Genomic DNA, 16,567 nt, shown 5'->3' with positions numbered 1-16,567 from the left:
TGAATGTTAAAATTCAGGAGAGGTTTTATGAAAAGACAAATTTACTACTCAGTTTTTAAAACTTTTGAAGCAGACATCTAGGAAAGATTCCCAACTAAACCACGGATTCATTTTGATATTTGGCAAAACTAATACAATTATGTAAAGTTTAAAAATAAAATTAAATTAAAAAAATAATAAAATAAATAAAGTCGCTATAAAAAAAAATAAATAAACCAAAGGTGAGCTACTACAGTAGTGTCATGAGGGAAAACAAAACTCATTACAAACTCACAACTTTGTTAGCGTCTCATCTTTTGGTGAATTTAATCCTAAATGTTTTCATGTATTTGAAACCTGACTGTGCCAAAAGTTTCTCTAATTCAGTACTGCATTTATCCTTAATAAATATCAATTTGTGAAAGTCTAGCAAGAGCCAAGATTTAGCTTGAGAAGTTACTTTGTGAGTTTATGTCTTGGGCTTCCCTGGGAATAGTTTTGTTCTGCCATAGTCTCATCTCCTCACAAAACCCAACTTGTTTTCTTTGAGTGAAGTTATTTACTAATATCTTCTTATCTAGTATGGTGCTTCTTTCTGACCTAACAGAGAGAGATTTATGTTCTAAATTGGTCAGTTTTATTTGGGGCTTAAAATTTACCAGGTAAGATAAATGTCACTTTTTCAGATTAAAAAATAGAATATAACCATTCTTTTTGAAATAGGAATATGCTTGCCTTTATTATAAAAACAGGATGATTTATTGAATATAACACGATTGCTATAAATGATTTGTGTTGTCACCAAGTTTCTTGCCAGTAATGTTTATTTAAGCTTTATCAAACTTAAATAAAACTAGGATTTAACATGATTTTTCTGGTATTTCTGGTACTGGTATGTCTTTCATAGCACCATTTAATTTTTTTTAAGTTTTGGTCAAGCAGTAGTTTGCTAATATTTTACATACCTATGTTAGGGACTTCTGAAAGTCATTGAACATTGCAATACCCTAGATAGGTCACTGTGTTGCCAGTATGTGGACAGTATTAGAAAATAAATTTTTTTCTTGAGAACTTTTGAGGGTCTCCATGATTATCATTGTGGGATATTATAGCTATTTCCCACCTGGGACCAAACTCATACTCGGGTTTAATATTAAAGTCTATCAGGTTTGTTGTTGTTTGCAGCCTGTTTAAGTCCATGAAGATTTAAAATTTATCCTCAAAGATCAGTGTTGGCCCTTTGATTGCTATTGCTTTGTTGTTTCAGGGAACACACTTTACCTGAAAATGAGTAGGAAAAAAACCAAAACAACGCCAGAGTTTTGACAGCCTATCAGTTTCCAGGAATTTTTTTACTTCTAAAATCTTATTGAGACCAAGCATAGATAGGTATAATGTTCTCTAGTTGTTTCTAACTCCGCTTCCTTGCTATCACTTTAGCAAGTTATTTCTTCTTTGTTTTTGCTTTATTAACCTTCCTGAGAATAGCTCAGAATAGTTCCTTGAATCCTCCAAAAGCCTGGAGAGGCTTTTAAAAAGTTCTAGTCTAGTAATTGCCTGTATGAAGCTACTTCCATACAGCTTCTAAGCTTTGACCATGTGTTGCCTAACTTATGATTCAGCCTAATTCTCACTCCCATCTGTTTTCAGTCATTTGCTACAAAACTATTTGGTCTATTTAAACTGGCTCCTTTCTTTGAAACCTGTCGCTGCATGTCTGAGCCTGAAATCCAGAAATTAATTTTAACCTTCTCTTTGATCAGTTCAGGGCACTCTACTGTTTATTTCTCAAACTGTGGGTCTCAAACTGCTTTTGGTCTTAGTACCCACCCCTCTACACTCTTAAAGAGGACTCCAAAGAGCTTTTGCTTATTGTATCTACTTGTATTTACCATATTAGAAATTAAAATGGAGAAAATTTTAAAATATTTCATATACTTATTTTAAAATAACAGTATAAATGTATCTATAGTTTTAAAAAGTTGGGGAGAAGAACATCAAATGTCTGGCTGATAGAAAACATCCATATTCTCGTATCTGTTTCTGCATTTAATCTGTTAACAATATGTTGTTTGGTTGAAGTATCTGAAGAAAACCTGTGCTTACACAGATATGTAATAGGAAAAGAAAAGATTCTTTTCAGATAACTGTTGGTAATCTTTCTTCTTTGATAACTACATCAAAATCTGAAAAGTGATAGCTTCTTAAAAGTAGGCTGTTGTATAGAATCTGATACCACATCTGTGAACTTTTAACACCCAGACTTATGTTGCCTCTTAACAGGTCTTTTGCCCATGTATGTTCTGAATACCCATGAACCCTCTGGGAGGGTCTCAAGGACCTGTAAGGATCCCTGAGGCCCTCTTTGAGAACCACACTTGAAAAATACAGCTGTTTATCATGTAGGAGGAATATCCAACCATCTTAATGCTTCTCAAAGGGTGGGTTACTGACCACGTGCATCCGAATTACCCAGGGTGTTTTTTAGTGTCGATTTTTGGGCACCAAAGCCAAGAGAATCCAGGAGGAGGTCTGGGGATCTGTATTTTTACACTGTGTCTACATGAATATGCTAAAGATTGAGAACCCTGGAGATAGCTTAATCATATTTTAAGAAAATCTATTTTCTAAATTTTAAGAAGTCAAATAAAAAAATTGGTACTTGAATAGTCCTAATATAAGTCCTTATTATTAAGCACTCTGACATTTGTCATATTTGGGATATCTTAACCTTGTATTTTAATTAATAATAGTTATCATAATACCAAAAGTTTGCAAACTAAGGCCTCTTGGTAAATATGTTAGGCTTTGAAGTCATGAGGTCTCTGTTATAACTACAACTCTGCCATTGCAGCACAAAAGTAGCTAGCCAGGGACAACATGCAGAGAATAAGCATGGCTGTGTTCTCATAAAACTATTTATGGACACTAAAATTTGAATTTCATAAAATTTTCACGTCACAAAATTTTCTTCCTTTGTTTTTTTTTCAGCCATTTAAAAGTGTAAAAACCACTCATAGCTTGTGGACCAAAAAAGACCAAGTGGCAGGCTGGGTTTGGCCTATGGGCTGGAGTTTGCCAATCCTTGATGTATACTGTAACTGGTTTATGAGTTTAAAAATTATTATGATAAAACATACTTATTGTTAAAGCCATAAATATTATTTAATTTTCCTAGACAAAAATAATGCTCCAAGAAACTGTAGTCCTTCAAAGTCATGTTTCTGGACATTCATTTATATAAGAAACACTTGTGTGTAAACTTGGAAATGTGCTATTCAGTTGAAAGTAGTCATACAATATGCAAGTTACCATACAACTTTCAGGTATTACAAAAAGATATGGTGTCCATTTTTATATCTTCTTTGGGATGTGTGAGAACAGGTAACTAGGATTTAGTCCAACTTCAACTACTTGACTTACCTTTTGCCTATTTTTTTTTAACTCTCTACCTCAGTTTTCCAATTTGTTAGTTAGCGAAGGACCTTATAAAAGGCTAATTAAGTTTATAAAAGTATACATGCTTTTTATGCAATCCTTTTGAGGCATTTGGATTACCTGCTAATGAAATAATGTGTTAAACTGTTGTTATGCTAAATAATACAGTGGCAAATGAACCCAGATTTTATGAACAGAAATTTCACTTCCTAAATAATCTACTGTCTAGTTAAACTTGAGTCTTCTATGGTGTCTGGGGTTAAATACCTTCATTATAGTCTCATATGTTTATTGGAATCTTTTCCTTAAGTCAGTGTTCTGGATGTAATTCGAGTCACAGCAACACAGTGTCCTACTGTGTGTATAATAAAATGTTGAGACTGCTGTGGTGGACCCCTTCAGTGTTTGTGCTCTTTGCTTAGCAGCAGCTAAATTATCTTAGAATCTGAAACTTGGTAACCAGAGTTATGTTCTTAGAAGAGAGCTGTGTATAATTTTTTTCTTTTCAGTATCATAGGGGCATAGAGCCTATAGAGCTCTGTTTGGGTGTCTGAATGTTTTAGCTTGTTTGTAGCTCACTGAAAGACATTCTGTACCTTGATTTCAGCTCTGTTCCCTTTGTGATGAATGGTTGGGCAATTTCTAGGTGTTTTAATATAAGTACTACTTTTTATTGTTAGGCAGCATTCGTGGGTTTCTGAAAATGGATCCTTGAGGGTAACAAAGAAGGAATTATCTTGAAATGCTTGATTTACCCTGTGTATCAATCTGAGTTTCTACCACATCTATTTCTATTGATATATGATGCTGTTAGTTTATATTTTTAGAAAGCTTTTTTGGTAGTCCATTTTGAACTTATCAGTTGATTCTATGGTTCTGTTGCTTTGTAATGTAGAGTGAACAACTTTGTATGGTTTTTAAATACTATACTGTTAGTGATTTAGAATAGTCTAGCAGATACAAGCCTTTTTTTTAAACTCAGACATTTTTTAGTCGTGCAAATCAGTATTTTTATTATTAAATTATATTATTATTTGATTTATTAGAAGCAATCTATGATCATTGTAGAGACTTTGGGAAACACTGCAGGTAGAAAGAAGAAAATACAGTCATCTAGACTGCTACTATCCAGAGATAACCATTGTTAACATTTGATGTTGTTGCCCTCATCTTGTTCTGTGCTTATTATTTTGTTTGCTTTTTTATAGATTTGGAATTATGGTGCATGTGCAAGTTTGTATCCTACTTAATGTATAGCACTTAATGTATAGCATTTTCTCATGTTGTTAAATAGCTTTGAGAAATGTTATTATTAACAACTTATATATATTGTAAGACAGTGTTTCAATTTATATTTTTCCATCCTTTGTAAACATTTTATTTAATTCCTTTTCCTTTTTTTGTTATAAATATGACTGTGGTGAACATTTTCATATATAGATTATCCATGTTTCTGGCTTTAGCCTCAGAATAAAGTCCCAAAAGAAGAATTATTTGTTCAAAGGATATAAAACATTTTAAGACACTTAATATAAACATTGCCAGATTGCTTTCCAGAAAGATTGTCCAAATAATGTACTCCCCAAAGTCTCATATTAAGGTTCCCTCTCTGCTGCATCCTTGATTAGCAAGCATTCTTTTATACTTGAAAATGTATCTTAAAATCTGTGGTCTAGGTTTTGTTTTCAAGGGTCAATTAACTTGATGAATACCTCTCTTCTCCCCATTTTTAACACTCTAACCAAAAACTGTAGAACTTCTTCTATGTTATTTGTATGATAAGAACATAGAATTGATTGGGTGTAGTCACATAAAGTTCCTTAGGCACAAGGTAGTTGTAAATATGTATTTAAAATAATGTCTTAAATATATATTGCTTTAACTACATAAATAATCTACATCGCAGTTGTCTTGTGAACCCAGCAGCTTTCTGCAAAACTTGGAAAGATAAGTGTAAAATTTCAGCAAAGTATACTTGAATATCGGAGAAGGCAACGGCAACCCACTCCAGTACTCTTGCCCGGAAAATCCCATGGACGGAAGAGCCTGGTAGGCTGCAGTCCATAGGGTCGCGAAGAGTCAGACACGACTGAGCGACTTCACTTTCACTTTTCACTTTCATGCACTGGAGAAGGAAATGGCAACCCACTCCAGTGTTCTTGCCTGGAGAATCCCGGGGACGGGCGAGCCTGGTGGGCTGCTGTCTATGTGGTCGCACAGAGTCGGACACGACTGAAGTAACTTAGCAGCAGTAGCAGCATACTTGAATACTGACTTCAAATTAAATTAATAAACATTTATTGAACATCAACTGTGTTAAGAAAGAAAGGGCTTCCAGAAGTTTTAAACTGAATCTCTATATTCTGCCCCATTTTCCTTCTGGTCACAGATAATACAGCCATTTCCTTTTTATGTATGAAACTAAAGTAGTCCACTCCTTGTTACTAACACATTACCACTGCATCTTTTATAGCAATTATCTATTAATGTGAAATTATTTTTAACTTGTATTTGTTTCATCTTTGTAGACTCTTAAGTAAGCACTATGAGGGCAGATATCTTGTCTGACTCATTGAGTTTTGGAGCCTAGAGTGTGTGTTAGGTGCTGAATAAAGGTGTTCAGTGAATTAATCAACTTTTTAATTTAAAAAGTAAATTTATATATTAATAATATATTTTATTATTAATATATAATTATATATTAATATATAAATTTACTTTTTGATCCCAAAGATGAATCTTAGTTATTAGTTTCATACATCTCTTTGTCAAATATTTTACCAAGACCTAACCATCTCTATTGTGCCCATGTATATATATTCTGGAATTGCTAGCAAAATAATTTGATAAATGATCTTAAGGAATAGGAGAAATAATAAGAGATCTAATATGTACACTGATCAACCTCTGACTAATTGAACTTGTAAATTAAGCCATCATTCTTATCTTAACTTGGCACGTTTCATGCTAGTTAATAGGATTCTTTGCCTGGCCAAACTTTAGTCAGGCTCCTGAACCTTCTTTTAGGCCCATCTCCCTTGTAAAATTGAATTTTAGCAAGAACCTTGCTAAGTCAGTTTACCAAGAACCCCCTCCCCCTCAAAATCTGTTCACGCTCATATCTGATCAGGTTCTTCATCCTCTACCATCCCTCAGGTGATGTCTGATCACCCTGGCTTGTCTTCAGGAAGAATCTTGTTAGGTTAGTTTAACCAGACTCTTCCTTATCCCTTATGTCTCCTCTTGGTAATTTTCTAGTCACTGACCCCCACCCTATACCTTGGCTATAAATTCCCACTCACTGATGGTATATTTAAAACTGAGCCCAGTTATGTACTGAAGTCTCTTAGCTTCTGTTGCAATGCTCCTAAATAAAATCTGTTTTTTACTGCTTAACTGTCTGGTGGTTTAGTCACTAAGTCGTGTCTGACTCTTGCGACCCCATGGACTGTAGCCTGCCAGGCTCCTCTGTCCATGGGATTTTCCAGGCAAGAATACTGGAGTGCGTTGCCATTTCCTTCTCCAGAGGATCTTCCCGACCCAGGAGTCGAACCCAGATCTGCATTGCAAGCAGAATCTTACCTGCTGAGCTACAAGGGAAGCCCTGACTACTGTCTAGTTCTGGTTTTTTTTTTTTCACACAGATGAAAGATTGTTTTTTTGCAAAGGACTATTGTCTTTATTTTTATGTCTACTTTGCCTGGCACTTAGTAGTTTCTTAGTAATGTTTTTGAAAATGCATGATAGTTAGTCTGAACCCCTTCTAGATTTTCATGAATCTTTGATGTTTATGTTGTATATGCCCTTCTCATTTTTTTGTACTTAGGAATATCTGCTTTTTGTTATTAGGAACCTAAAACAGGCGCTTGGGTGTGTTGGTACGTGGCTTTTATTCCTTACCATGGCTTTTATTGCTTACCTAAAGTTGGGTTTTCTTATTAACATCAGTTGGTTACTAAAGAAATGATCATATTACCACCAGTTCCAGAGAAATGACTTTGTAGACCTCAGTGACAGACTCCATCCTCATTCTATTTAAAAAAAGAACAGATAGATATACATATGTATACTTATGTATATACATTTTATATACATTTTAGGGTATATTTCTGGCTCTGACAAAATTATATAAGAAAGATTCTATTAAATGACCCCAGTCATTAAAAATCATTCTCTAAACCTAGGGTTTTCTTCACTTTTCTCTCTGTCAGCATTCAAATAACTTTCTCTCTTTTAAGTGAATACCAGTTCTCATCATTCATGCATTCTGGTGAATCTGAGGGTGTGAGCTTTTATCTTGGCCCCTAGGACAGCTCTTTTTTGCATCTTTGTTTTCCTGTTTTGAGATCTCCATTGAGAGCATTTCACTTTTCCTTGGAAATGTTTCTAAATATGTGTATCCTCTCTCTGTTATTTATTGCTTAGTTCTGTAAAATGCTTGAGTTTCATCCTGAAGAATAGATTGAGAAACAGACCACAGACTTGAGTGCCATGCCTGGACACGTGATCTACTTGTCAAGCAGTACAGTTACAGATGGGCTGTGAGTTAAATTCTAGTGAATGACAGCATCATTATTCAAGATTTCACCTTTTGTCTCAGTCTTTGTACTACAGAAATGTGTTGCTATTTGTTTTTTGAGAAGGCATCAGTTTGACCTTTCATAATTAGAGATTTAAGTATCAAAGAGGAATAAGCAATCGCATTCTTTATGTGCAGCAGTTGATACAGCAGATTGGGAATGAAAGAAATTTTTTAACGGATGCTAACTGGAAATTCTTTTTTAAGTGGGGAGACAGATCATTATTGTAGTTAAATATTTCTAAGAGATATCACTTTGAAGCTAAAAGCAAGAATGATGGAAATGAAAGAAGGCAAGAGACTGAGGGAATGAATTGTAGGGGGATTTCCCTGGCAGTCCAGTGGTTAGACTCCATGCTTTTCCAATGCAGGCGGCATTGGTTTGATCCTTGGTCAGGAACTAAGATCCCACATGCGTTGTGTTGCAGCCCAAAAAGAAGAAGGAGAATTGTAGGTATGTAAAAGAGAGGGCCTTCTTCCTCCCATTGTGGTCTCCCTTTGGTGAAAATGGCAAACAAAAGCCAGCAAATGGGAAGGAAGCAGGAAATCCTAGATAGTGACTGTCAAATTTGAGTATTTAAGAGGTGTAAGAATGCTTGCTTCTGTTACATTTTAATGCTTTTCCCCCAAACTTATTTTGCCCTTTTCCCCACTTTTAGAAAATCATAGTTTTTCATCTCTATTTTTTAGTAAGGGTGCAATGAAATAAAATTTGAAAACCATATATTGTGATGTGACTGTGCAAAATCAAAAATTTTGAATTTTGTGGTTTGAGGAAAACCATTCCAGTACTGTCCCATTCCTCAGCCAAGACCCGTTTTTCCCTCTAAATCGGTAGAAAACTGAGAAAACTTAGCCTCCAAAAACAACCGAGGTAAAAAATTAGGAATCCTGTCTGGTTCTTTATATTATATCTATTCTAGACCTTGTAGCTTGCTTCCTGGTTAAAAATATGTTAGAGGATCTTGTTGGAATAAAATTCTCATTTAGTGATTATATTAGGAAAGCAGGTTCTGGGACTAGGAAGTAGAATTATCTCTAGCAGGGCAGTTGTTAGGATTTTTCCGGAGATAATTGCTTTCCAGAAATGTTCTGAGTTTTCAGCCATAGTGGCATTGGTCTTTGCATTTATTTACTGTTATATATTGATATTTGTATTTATTTTTTGCACTATGATGTAGTTATAGAAAGTGCTAAAAAATCATGATGTATTTAAAATAAACAAACAAACCAGAAAACCCCCTTGTCCTGGGGCTATGTGAAGAATAAAGCTCTCATTTTCCCAGTACCCAGTCATCAGCTTGAACTGGCCTCTCCCAGGAACAGAATTTATTGAAGCAATTTATCCTGGCTAAATGTGAGATAAATCTGTGTACACCTATGTACATACAGGCTCTCTTCCATTACAGCAGTGCTGCAGCATCAGTTTCCTTCATAGTTAGACCCTGTTCTATCACACTGAAGGATTACTAAGAAGCCCTTTCTATTTTATGGGCATCCCACAATTTTAAACACCGATTAGTTGTGGAATTACTGATCAGACTACCAGAAATACGGGCATCCAACCCCAGAGTGAGTCTTAACAGAGTAGGAGAGATGTTTCCACTCCCATCTGAGTTTTAAGCATGTTTTTAAGTTTCTGATTGTCGGATTCCATCTAGCACTTTAATATTTTATTTTGATGTAGACCTGACTGAGGTTAACCTGACATTTTGGTTTATCTTCAAGATAAAAATTCAAAGTTTGGCTACAGTTCTGAAATCGTTTCTAGGCATATTCAGATTGTAGTTCTTCTCTTTCATCTTCCCTTGTTCTTGTTCTTTCATACAGCTTTCACTCTTGTAGAAGGATGTTTGAAAATGTCCTTTAGGGGTTTTATTTTAAAAGACTATTTTTGTGACCCTCCCTTTTTTCTGTTTTACTCCTTCAAAATATGGTACATCTTTTAGGGATATTTTTACTATGATTTACATTTCTAATCTATTCATCTCCACTTCTATTTTTATTCCTAGTTAGGATGTGAGAAATTTCCCCCAACACATACATTTGGAATTATTGTTCTTTGACAAAGAATTTTGATCAACATTTCAAGAATTTAGCTTCAATAATTAAAAAACAGCAACAGTATAAACCCTGTTAATTCTTCAGAGAAACAGAGAGGATGGATGGTGATGCCTTTTAGTGCCATTTCTTTTATCCCCTGCAGCAGCTCACATCTGTTGGCTGCAACGGAGCAGCCCAAGAACTCTGGCCGAGAGCAGCACAAACAGCCGGAACATATTCACCCAGTAAACCCCCAAAGAGTCGACATTTGTTTTATTGCTGCTTTTAAAAACCTAGCCATAAATAGAATCAGGGGGGAAGGGCACCGATATTTCTCCATTTGCCACAGATGATTGGTGGGGGGAGAAGGAGGCTCCCCGTAGGGAGAGAAAGGTTTTATTTTTATTTTTTTATTAATGAAAATCATTTCCCATGTAGCCCAATAGGATGGGTGCTTTGTTTTCTTTGGCAATAATCTGGGATAAACAGCCCTTGCCAACAGTCTCATAGTTTATACACCAGGGAGCCAGATTATGGCCCTGTAAAATGGAGCACCCCTCCTATAATCCCTTAATTAATTAAATGACAAATTTTGGTCTTCTCTAGTTCAGAAATATGGCTTCCGCATCAAGCGTTCAGTGGATTTATTGACGTAGGGAACTACACTGGTTGTAATTCAGCAGACTGGAGAAGTGTGTTATATACTATAGCAGAAAGAGGGAAAATAGCAAAAGGTTTGAAATTCCTTTACTCTTCAGGTCTACATTTTTCTAATTAAAAGTTTCAATTGAGGCACAGTAGATCATATGCCACCTGTCTAATGGGTCTCCCCAAAGTAGCCTGTGTTTACAGCTTTGATAGACAGCATTCTTGGAACACCTGTTTCTGGGCTTGATATTTTTGAAGCACTTTTTTTTTTTTTTAACTCCAGCGTATTTAACATAACTTTTCCCCCTACCTCCCCCTCCTCAGCTCCGCTCTGCTCTATGAAATATGGGAGACGACAGACCGTTTGTGTGCAATGCCCCGGGCTGTGGACAGGTACGTTTACAATATACTTTATTGAGAATGTCTCGTTGTGAATCAAAGTGGCTGTTTTATCACTAAGGCAAAGAGTTTAAAGCCGGTGTTTTACGTGATCACTGGAGGTAATCAGATCAGAGGATTTGCAGTGTGTAAATCCAAGTTATGAGGAAGGGTAGGCACTCTACTGTAATGAAATCTGCCTTGCTCTCTTTCATATTGTTATTCTGCTGGTGTTTGTTTCCCAGTACACTGTGTTTAGGAATACATGTTGCTCTTGCACCCTTTCTAAAGCTGTTTATATAAATACAAAGCAAGTTTAGAAGTATCTTCTTTTTAGCCTTCATGAATATAAAAGTCTATTCAACATATTTGGATAAGTAGCTGAAAATGCACCCATTCATTGTGAACCTCTATTTGGCAGAGCCTATTTTGGATTTTGTAAATAAGAAAAAAATAGTTTCTTTTGTTTGTTGACCCAGAAACTCATTGTTAGCAGCTAAGGCAAATACCTGTCCAGGAAAGACAAATCCAACACAGAACCCAAGCTCTCACAGCAACATATAAACACAGGATTTCTCAGCCATTTTCCCTGTCTGATGCCGTTAGATGCCTCCTGTGTGTTAGCTGCCGTGTCATGGTTTATGTGAATATCATTATATATCAAACAGTTTTTCATCATGTACTTTTTAAATAATTTTGTTGAAACTGCCTTTTTTTTTTTCATTTTTTTATTCAATACCTTCTTAACTCTTATTCCTAGACCCTCCCCTTCTGCCATGTTCCATAAAGGATGAAGAAAGGAATACAAAGAAAGTCTTACCAAGAAAGTTTTATTTCCCTCATGAGTTGATTTTCTGGAGCCTGAAGGGTTGAATTTCTGTTCAGTTAGGAATATGTCCAGAGTTTCCCTGGTAGCTAGATTATAAAGAATCTGCCTGCAGTGCAGGAGACCCGGGTTCAATCCCTGGGTCGGGAAGATCCCCTGGAGAAGGAAATGGCAACCCACTCCAGTATTCTTGCCTGGTGAATCCCATGGATGGAGGAGCCTGGTGGGCTACAGTTCATGGGGTCACAGAGTCAGACACGACTGAGCGACTAACACACACACACACAGGAATATGTCATGTGACTGTCCAGTGACACTTACAGGTAGTATGTGAGATTGCAGACTAGTTCTATTAAACATTGTAAATACTTTAGAGAAGTATAAAAAGAAAAGAGTTAAGTTCCAGAGATTCCTAAGAATTAGAATATGAGAGTGGGATGGGGTGGATTGATAACAAGAAACAGTCAGAAGGGTGATTCCAGATTCCAATAAATGCTAAAAATTTCATAAAAGACTAAGAAAACCCAATATACTCTTGAGTATTTATCATTGTAAGGTTTATATAGATATATATAATTTTTTTTCAATAGAAGCCACTTGGAAAATTAGAGTAAATTTGTTTCACTTTTCAGATGGCCTTATTGAAGTACACACCTAAATTTGATTTATCCAAATTTTTGTGTGTGAATTTGTTGGTAATTGTACTTACTGTGACTCCCATGATTGAAACCTGGTACCTTTTTTTTTTTCAATACTTCTCTCACTTTAAGAGTCTGCACTTTTGATGAAAAGATTTTTCTTCACTGACTGTTTAAGCTGCTCAGTGCCCCCACTTAGATGTTGTATGCTTAGACTACCCAGACAAGGACTTAAATAAATAAAAATGGAAGATAAAAATAAAGGAATACATAGGAAGAGCATCTCTTAAACTCTCTAAGAAAGAAAATATAGCAGTAGGGTTTCTTCAGGCTGTCTCATCAGAAAAAAGTAGTTTTCACTGAGATTTGTGAGATCCCAGAAGGGTTTTGTTTTTGTTTTGCATTATTTTTGAACTAGAGGTAGGAAAACAGAGACTCTTTACTTTAGTTCTTTCTTGTGTTGTTGGGTTCTGTTTACCATAAGCCTTTTCCTTCTCTTACTCCTCCTTCCCATTTCTGAAATTGTTTGTTGGTATTTGGGTTATTAGGATTCCTGTAACCTCTGGCATAGGTTCTGAAGGCTTTTTTTTCCCCTCAGTGAATGTCGAACTGAGGGAGATTGCTACCTTCTTTTGGATTCGAGTTACTTGTTTCATAGAAAAAAAAGATAAAAAGCTGTAACTTAAGGCTTTGGGGTAGCGTGATTCATCCTTTACCTCCTTTGCATGTCCAAAGCCTTATAATCATGTGAGACTGCAGTTCTTTAGTTATGTTTAGTCTCCTTTCAAGTTTCCCCCAATATCTAGTAATAACTCTAGAGAGGTCTCTATAAGATTTACTGTGATTACTTTATGTTATATAAAATAGTGAAAATCTGGCAGAGAAGATAAATTTGGTAAAGTGAACTACCCTTGGCTTGTTGTTCCAGCTTCCTTATATGCCCTGAAAACGGTTTCATTCTGGAGCCTCCTTGAGGCCTTCAAGTCTATTTATAATCGATCATCATTGATTCAAAGTCGTTACTCCAGAAATGGAAGAATAATAAAAAGGTTATATAAGTCCCAGGAGAGGTAATAAGGACCATGGTAATTTACGCAAGGCATGTTTACTACTCAGCAACCATAGAAACCTCAAAAATCAGTGGCTTCTACCAGTTAGAGGAAGCAGGAATGAAAGCAAATTATATTTCAAGAGATCTATGCATAAAGCAAAACCTGTAGGAATCTTGTAATTATTTACATATTTGTTCTCTGCCCAGGTTTTACCCTGTATACCCCTAAACTCAGAAATCATCTTACACTTTAATATTAAGGGGAGGTGAAAGGAAAATTCACCTAAAATAGACTAGCGGATTATGCTGTCCACCATATAATCAAAACCACCGGGCCTTCAATGGATACGTAAACATGTTTTGGTTGCTAGGTCTTTAATGGCTGTTATTTTTGGATTCTGTTCATGATCCACTTCCCAACAGTAAGTCTGATGTGACACAGCTGAGTTCTAAATACGCTACATGTACTTTTTAAAAAAAGATGGTTGCTGAAGGTTGTGTTCTTTGCATTCTTATCTGAAAAGACAGGTGATCGGGTTTTCTGAGCTCTCTTATTCCTCTTCTCCTGTAGTCTCTGTTTCCCCTGAGCCCTCATCACCCTCAGGAAGAGGAACTTGGGGAAAGTAATATCCCTGCTAATATCTCTGTCTGGAATGTGGTAACAGTAATAGTTAGTAGAACTGCCTTTAGAGAATGGGTTAGTGTTGTTAAGGCAACAGAGCCCCAGATACTACTCTGTGGTAAACGGCTGGTTGAATTTGAGGTGTATGGGTCTTAGAAATGTTTATAAGATAGCATCTATTTAAAAATTCTGTAACTGTAAATAGCTTTGCCTCTGTGTTATTAAAATAATAGGAATACAGTTTGATTCTAAATCTAGGAAGTCATACGTTTTTAAAGCTTTGAGGGGCACTTTTACTTGAAAGTGGATTATAAAATTGTTCTTATTGCATGTGGAAGCAGGAAAAATTACTACTGTGTCTGTGTCAGTAATCTTGAATTTGAGGTGTTACTTCACGTGGATACGGTTAGATAACCTAACCTTTTGGATACTTTCTGTCCACGACTTTTTTTTTTCTTTCCCATGGCTGTGGGATTTTAGTTCCCCAACCAGAGATTGAACTTGGGCTCTTGGCACTGAAAGAACGGAGTCCTAACCACTGGATGCCAGGTAGTTCCTAGTCCGATTTTTTTACCAAGTGTCAACAATTTCTATATTCCTATACCTCCCTCTCAGGCACATGGCACTGGTTTGCAGTACAAATTATGCAGATTTAAGTAGCCTTTCCGGTTACCATAATCAAGTCTTTGAGCTGGTTGTATAAGCTTTTTACTTAGAATGTCTATTTCCTTAAGAACAGGAACACATTTCCTCTGAGAAGTTACTATTAATGGACAATTAGTATCATCCCATTATTAGCCATTGAGAAAGGTTTCTATCATAACCACTCAGTATCAATTTTGTCCTTTAAAGGAAAAATGCTTTGATTGTTTCTCTGTCAGTTGTGACCCTGAGGAGCTGTATTTTTTTTCCCCCTTGAGGATATCTACTACCAGATCTTTTCTTCTCCCAGAGAACATTTAGGTACAGGTTGAGATTCTGTTCATATCTTTCTGAGACATGAAATGTATAACTAGCTCATAGACCTCCAGGGCTTGCTTTCCCTTCCTGAGGCCAAGGGTAGCAGTAGAGCCTTAGTTGTGGTGGGATGGAGGGCTGCTTCTTTACCTCCTTATCTTGTCGTATAATAGGAATAATGTTTATGGTGCTGTAGTCCTGGCTTCACTTGGCATTTAACCAACCTCCAGTGCTGTTTATTGCTTTGTATCCTCTGCCTCCATGAACATTATCCCTTAAATCTCTATTGCTTTGTAATATATGAGGCAACAAATAGCTTCTATGATTGGTTAAATGCTGGCATGCTACAAAGGTGTGTATTTTATTGCCTATATAACCCACATCTATAGAGATTATTCCTGTTATCCCAGCCCTCCCATTAAGTGGGCCCTACTGGTACTATGGGACTCTGGATTTTTAATTCTGTCCCTTTGGCAAGTTTTCCTATTAACTGGCATTGGCACAAAAGAAAAGCAGGGAAGAATGACTGGTGCTGTTACTAATTCTTTATGTTAGAGGAGCATCTTGAATTAGAGAATAATATAGGAAAAAATGGCTCTGGTACATAAATACCATTTGTGGTGATATGTGCTATCTTTACATGCTTCGACAGGTGAGGACGGTTTCAGGCAAACAAATAAGCCTTTTTTTCTCACCCCCTGCCAAGAGTTTAAAAAAATTCAAATTTTTATTTAATAATTCATATTTCATTCAATAATTCATCCAGTTCCCATCTGGTAAGAGTGCCTGCATGCTGTCAGGCTGCTGAAAATACACTGCATTATACACAATTAGGCCAAATGCTAACCTTGTTTTTTGTAATAATATGTTGATTTTGCAGTAACTTTCAGTCCACTCTGAGAATGCTGCAGTTTTATGTAATCTTGTAATAGAAGTAGACCACTGTTATACATAGTAAAGAAGAAAACTGGGACTGGGATGAAAAAAATGTAGACATGTTAAGAGCAAGAAATTAAACCCTAGTTTTTTCATGTCAGATCTGGCACTCTTGACACTTGCCCTTAGAAACAAGTGGTTGGTTATTTTAGTTTTTTGTGTTGTATTTGTTATTATGTTACTAAGAGCATAGTAGGTTAAAAGCATCCCTGTTCCAGTGTGCCAAAAAGAGAGACTGTTGTATGAACCTAATTGGAGCTATATTCAAGAAATTAAGGTGAAAATTTTCAGTTACTCACTCTTGTTTTTCCTTGGATATGACTTAATATTTGGAATGGGAGCCCAGAAACTGTTCTCTGAATATTCCTGGTGGAAAAAAATCCTCTATCTTTGCATCTCAGTTCATCCGTAGTCAGGAGAAGGGGCTCTTTCCTAGTCCCTTCTTTTACAAACTGCTGAGTTTATATACTGC

At 36.0% G+C, this 16,567-nt stretch overlaps 1 protein-coding gene across 5 annotated transcripts in view; it reads left to right on the top strand.

The window, feature by feature from the left end:
- Positions 1–16,567, top strand: part of ATF7 (activating transcription factor 7) — a 95,296-nt gene that overhangs the window by 5,003 nt on the left and 73,726 nt on the right. For 3 of the 5 annotated variants that reach the window (XM_027543018.1, XM_027543017.1, XM_027543020.1), the window contains exon 2: positions 11,012–11,080. The exons of 1 other annotated variant lie outside the window; for it this stretch is intronic. In XM_027543018.1, coding sequence (XP_027398819.1) covers positions 11,033–11,080 — 48 coding nt within the window. In that variant the 5' untranslated portion in view covers positions 11,012–11,032. Of the gene's footprint in view, positions 1–7,507; positions 8,451–11,011; positions 11,081–16,567 lie in introns of those variants that run through there. One more of the 5 variants, XM_027543019.1, reaches the window with a different exon arrangement.

The sequence above is a fragment of the Bos indicus x Bos taurus genome, chromosome 5, assembly GCF_003369695.1.
Source record: "Bos indicus x Bos taurus breed Angus x Brahman F1 hybrid chromosome 5, Bos_hybrid_MaternalHap_v2.0, whole genome shotgun sequence".
NCBI classification, from domain to species: domain Eukaryota; kingdom Metazoa; phylum Chordata; class Mammalia; order Artiodactyla; family Bovidae; genus Bos; species Bos indicus x Bos taurus.
This window is presented reverse-complemented; position numbering and strand designations above follow the sequence as displayed.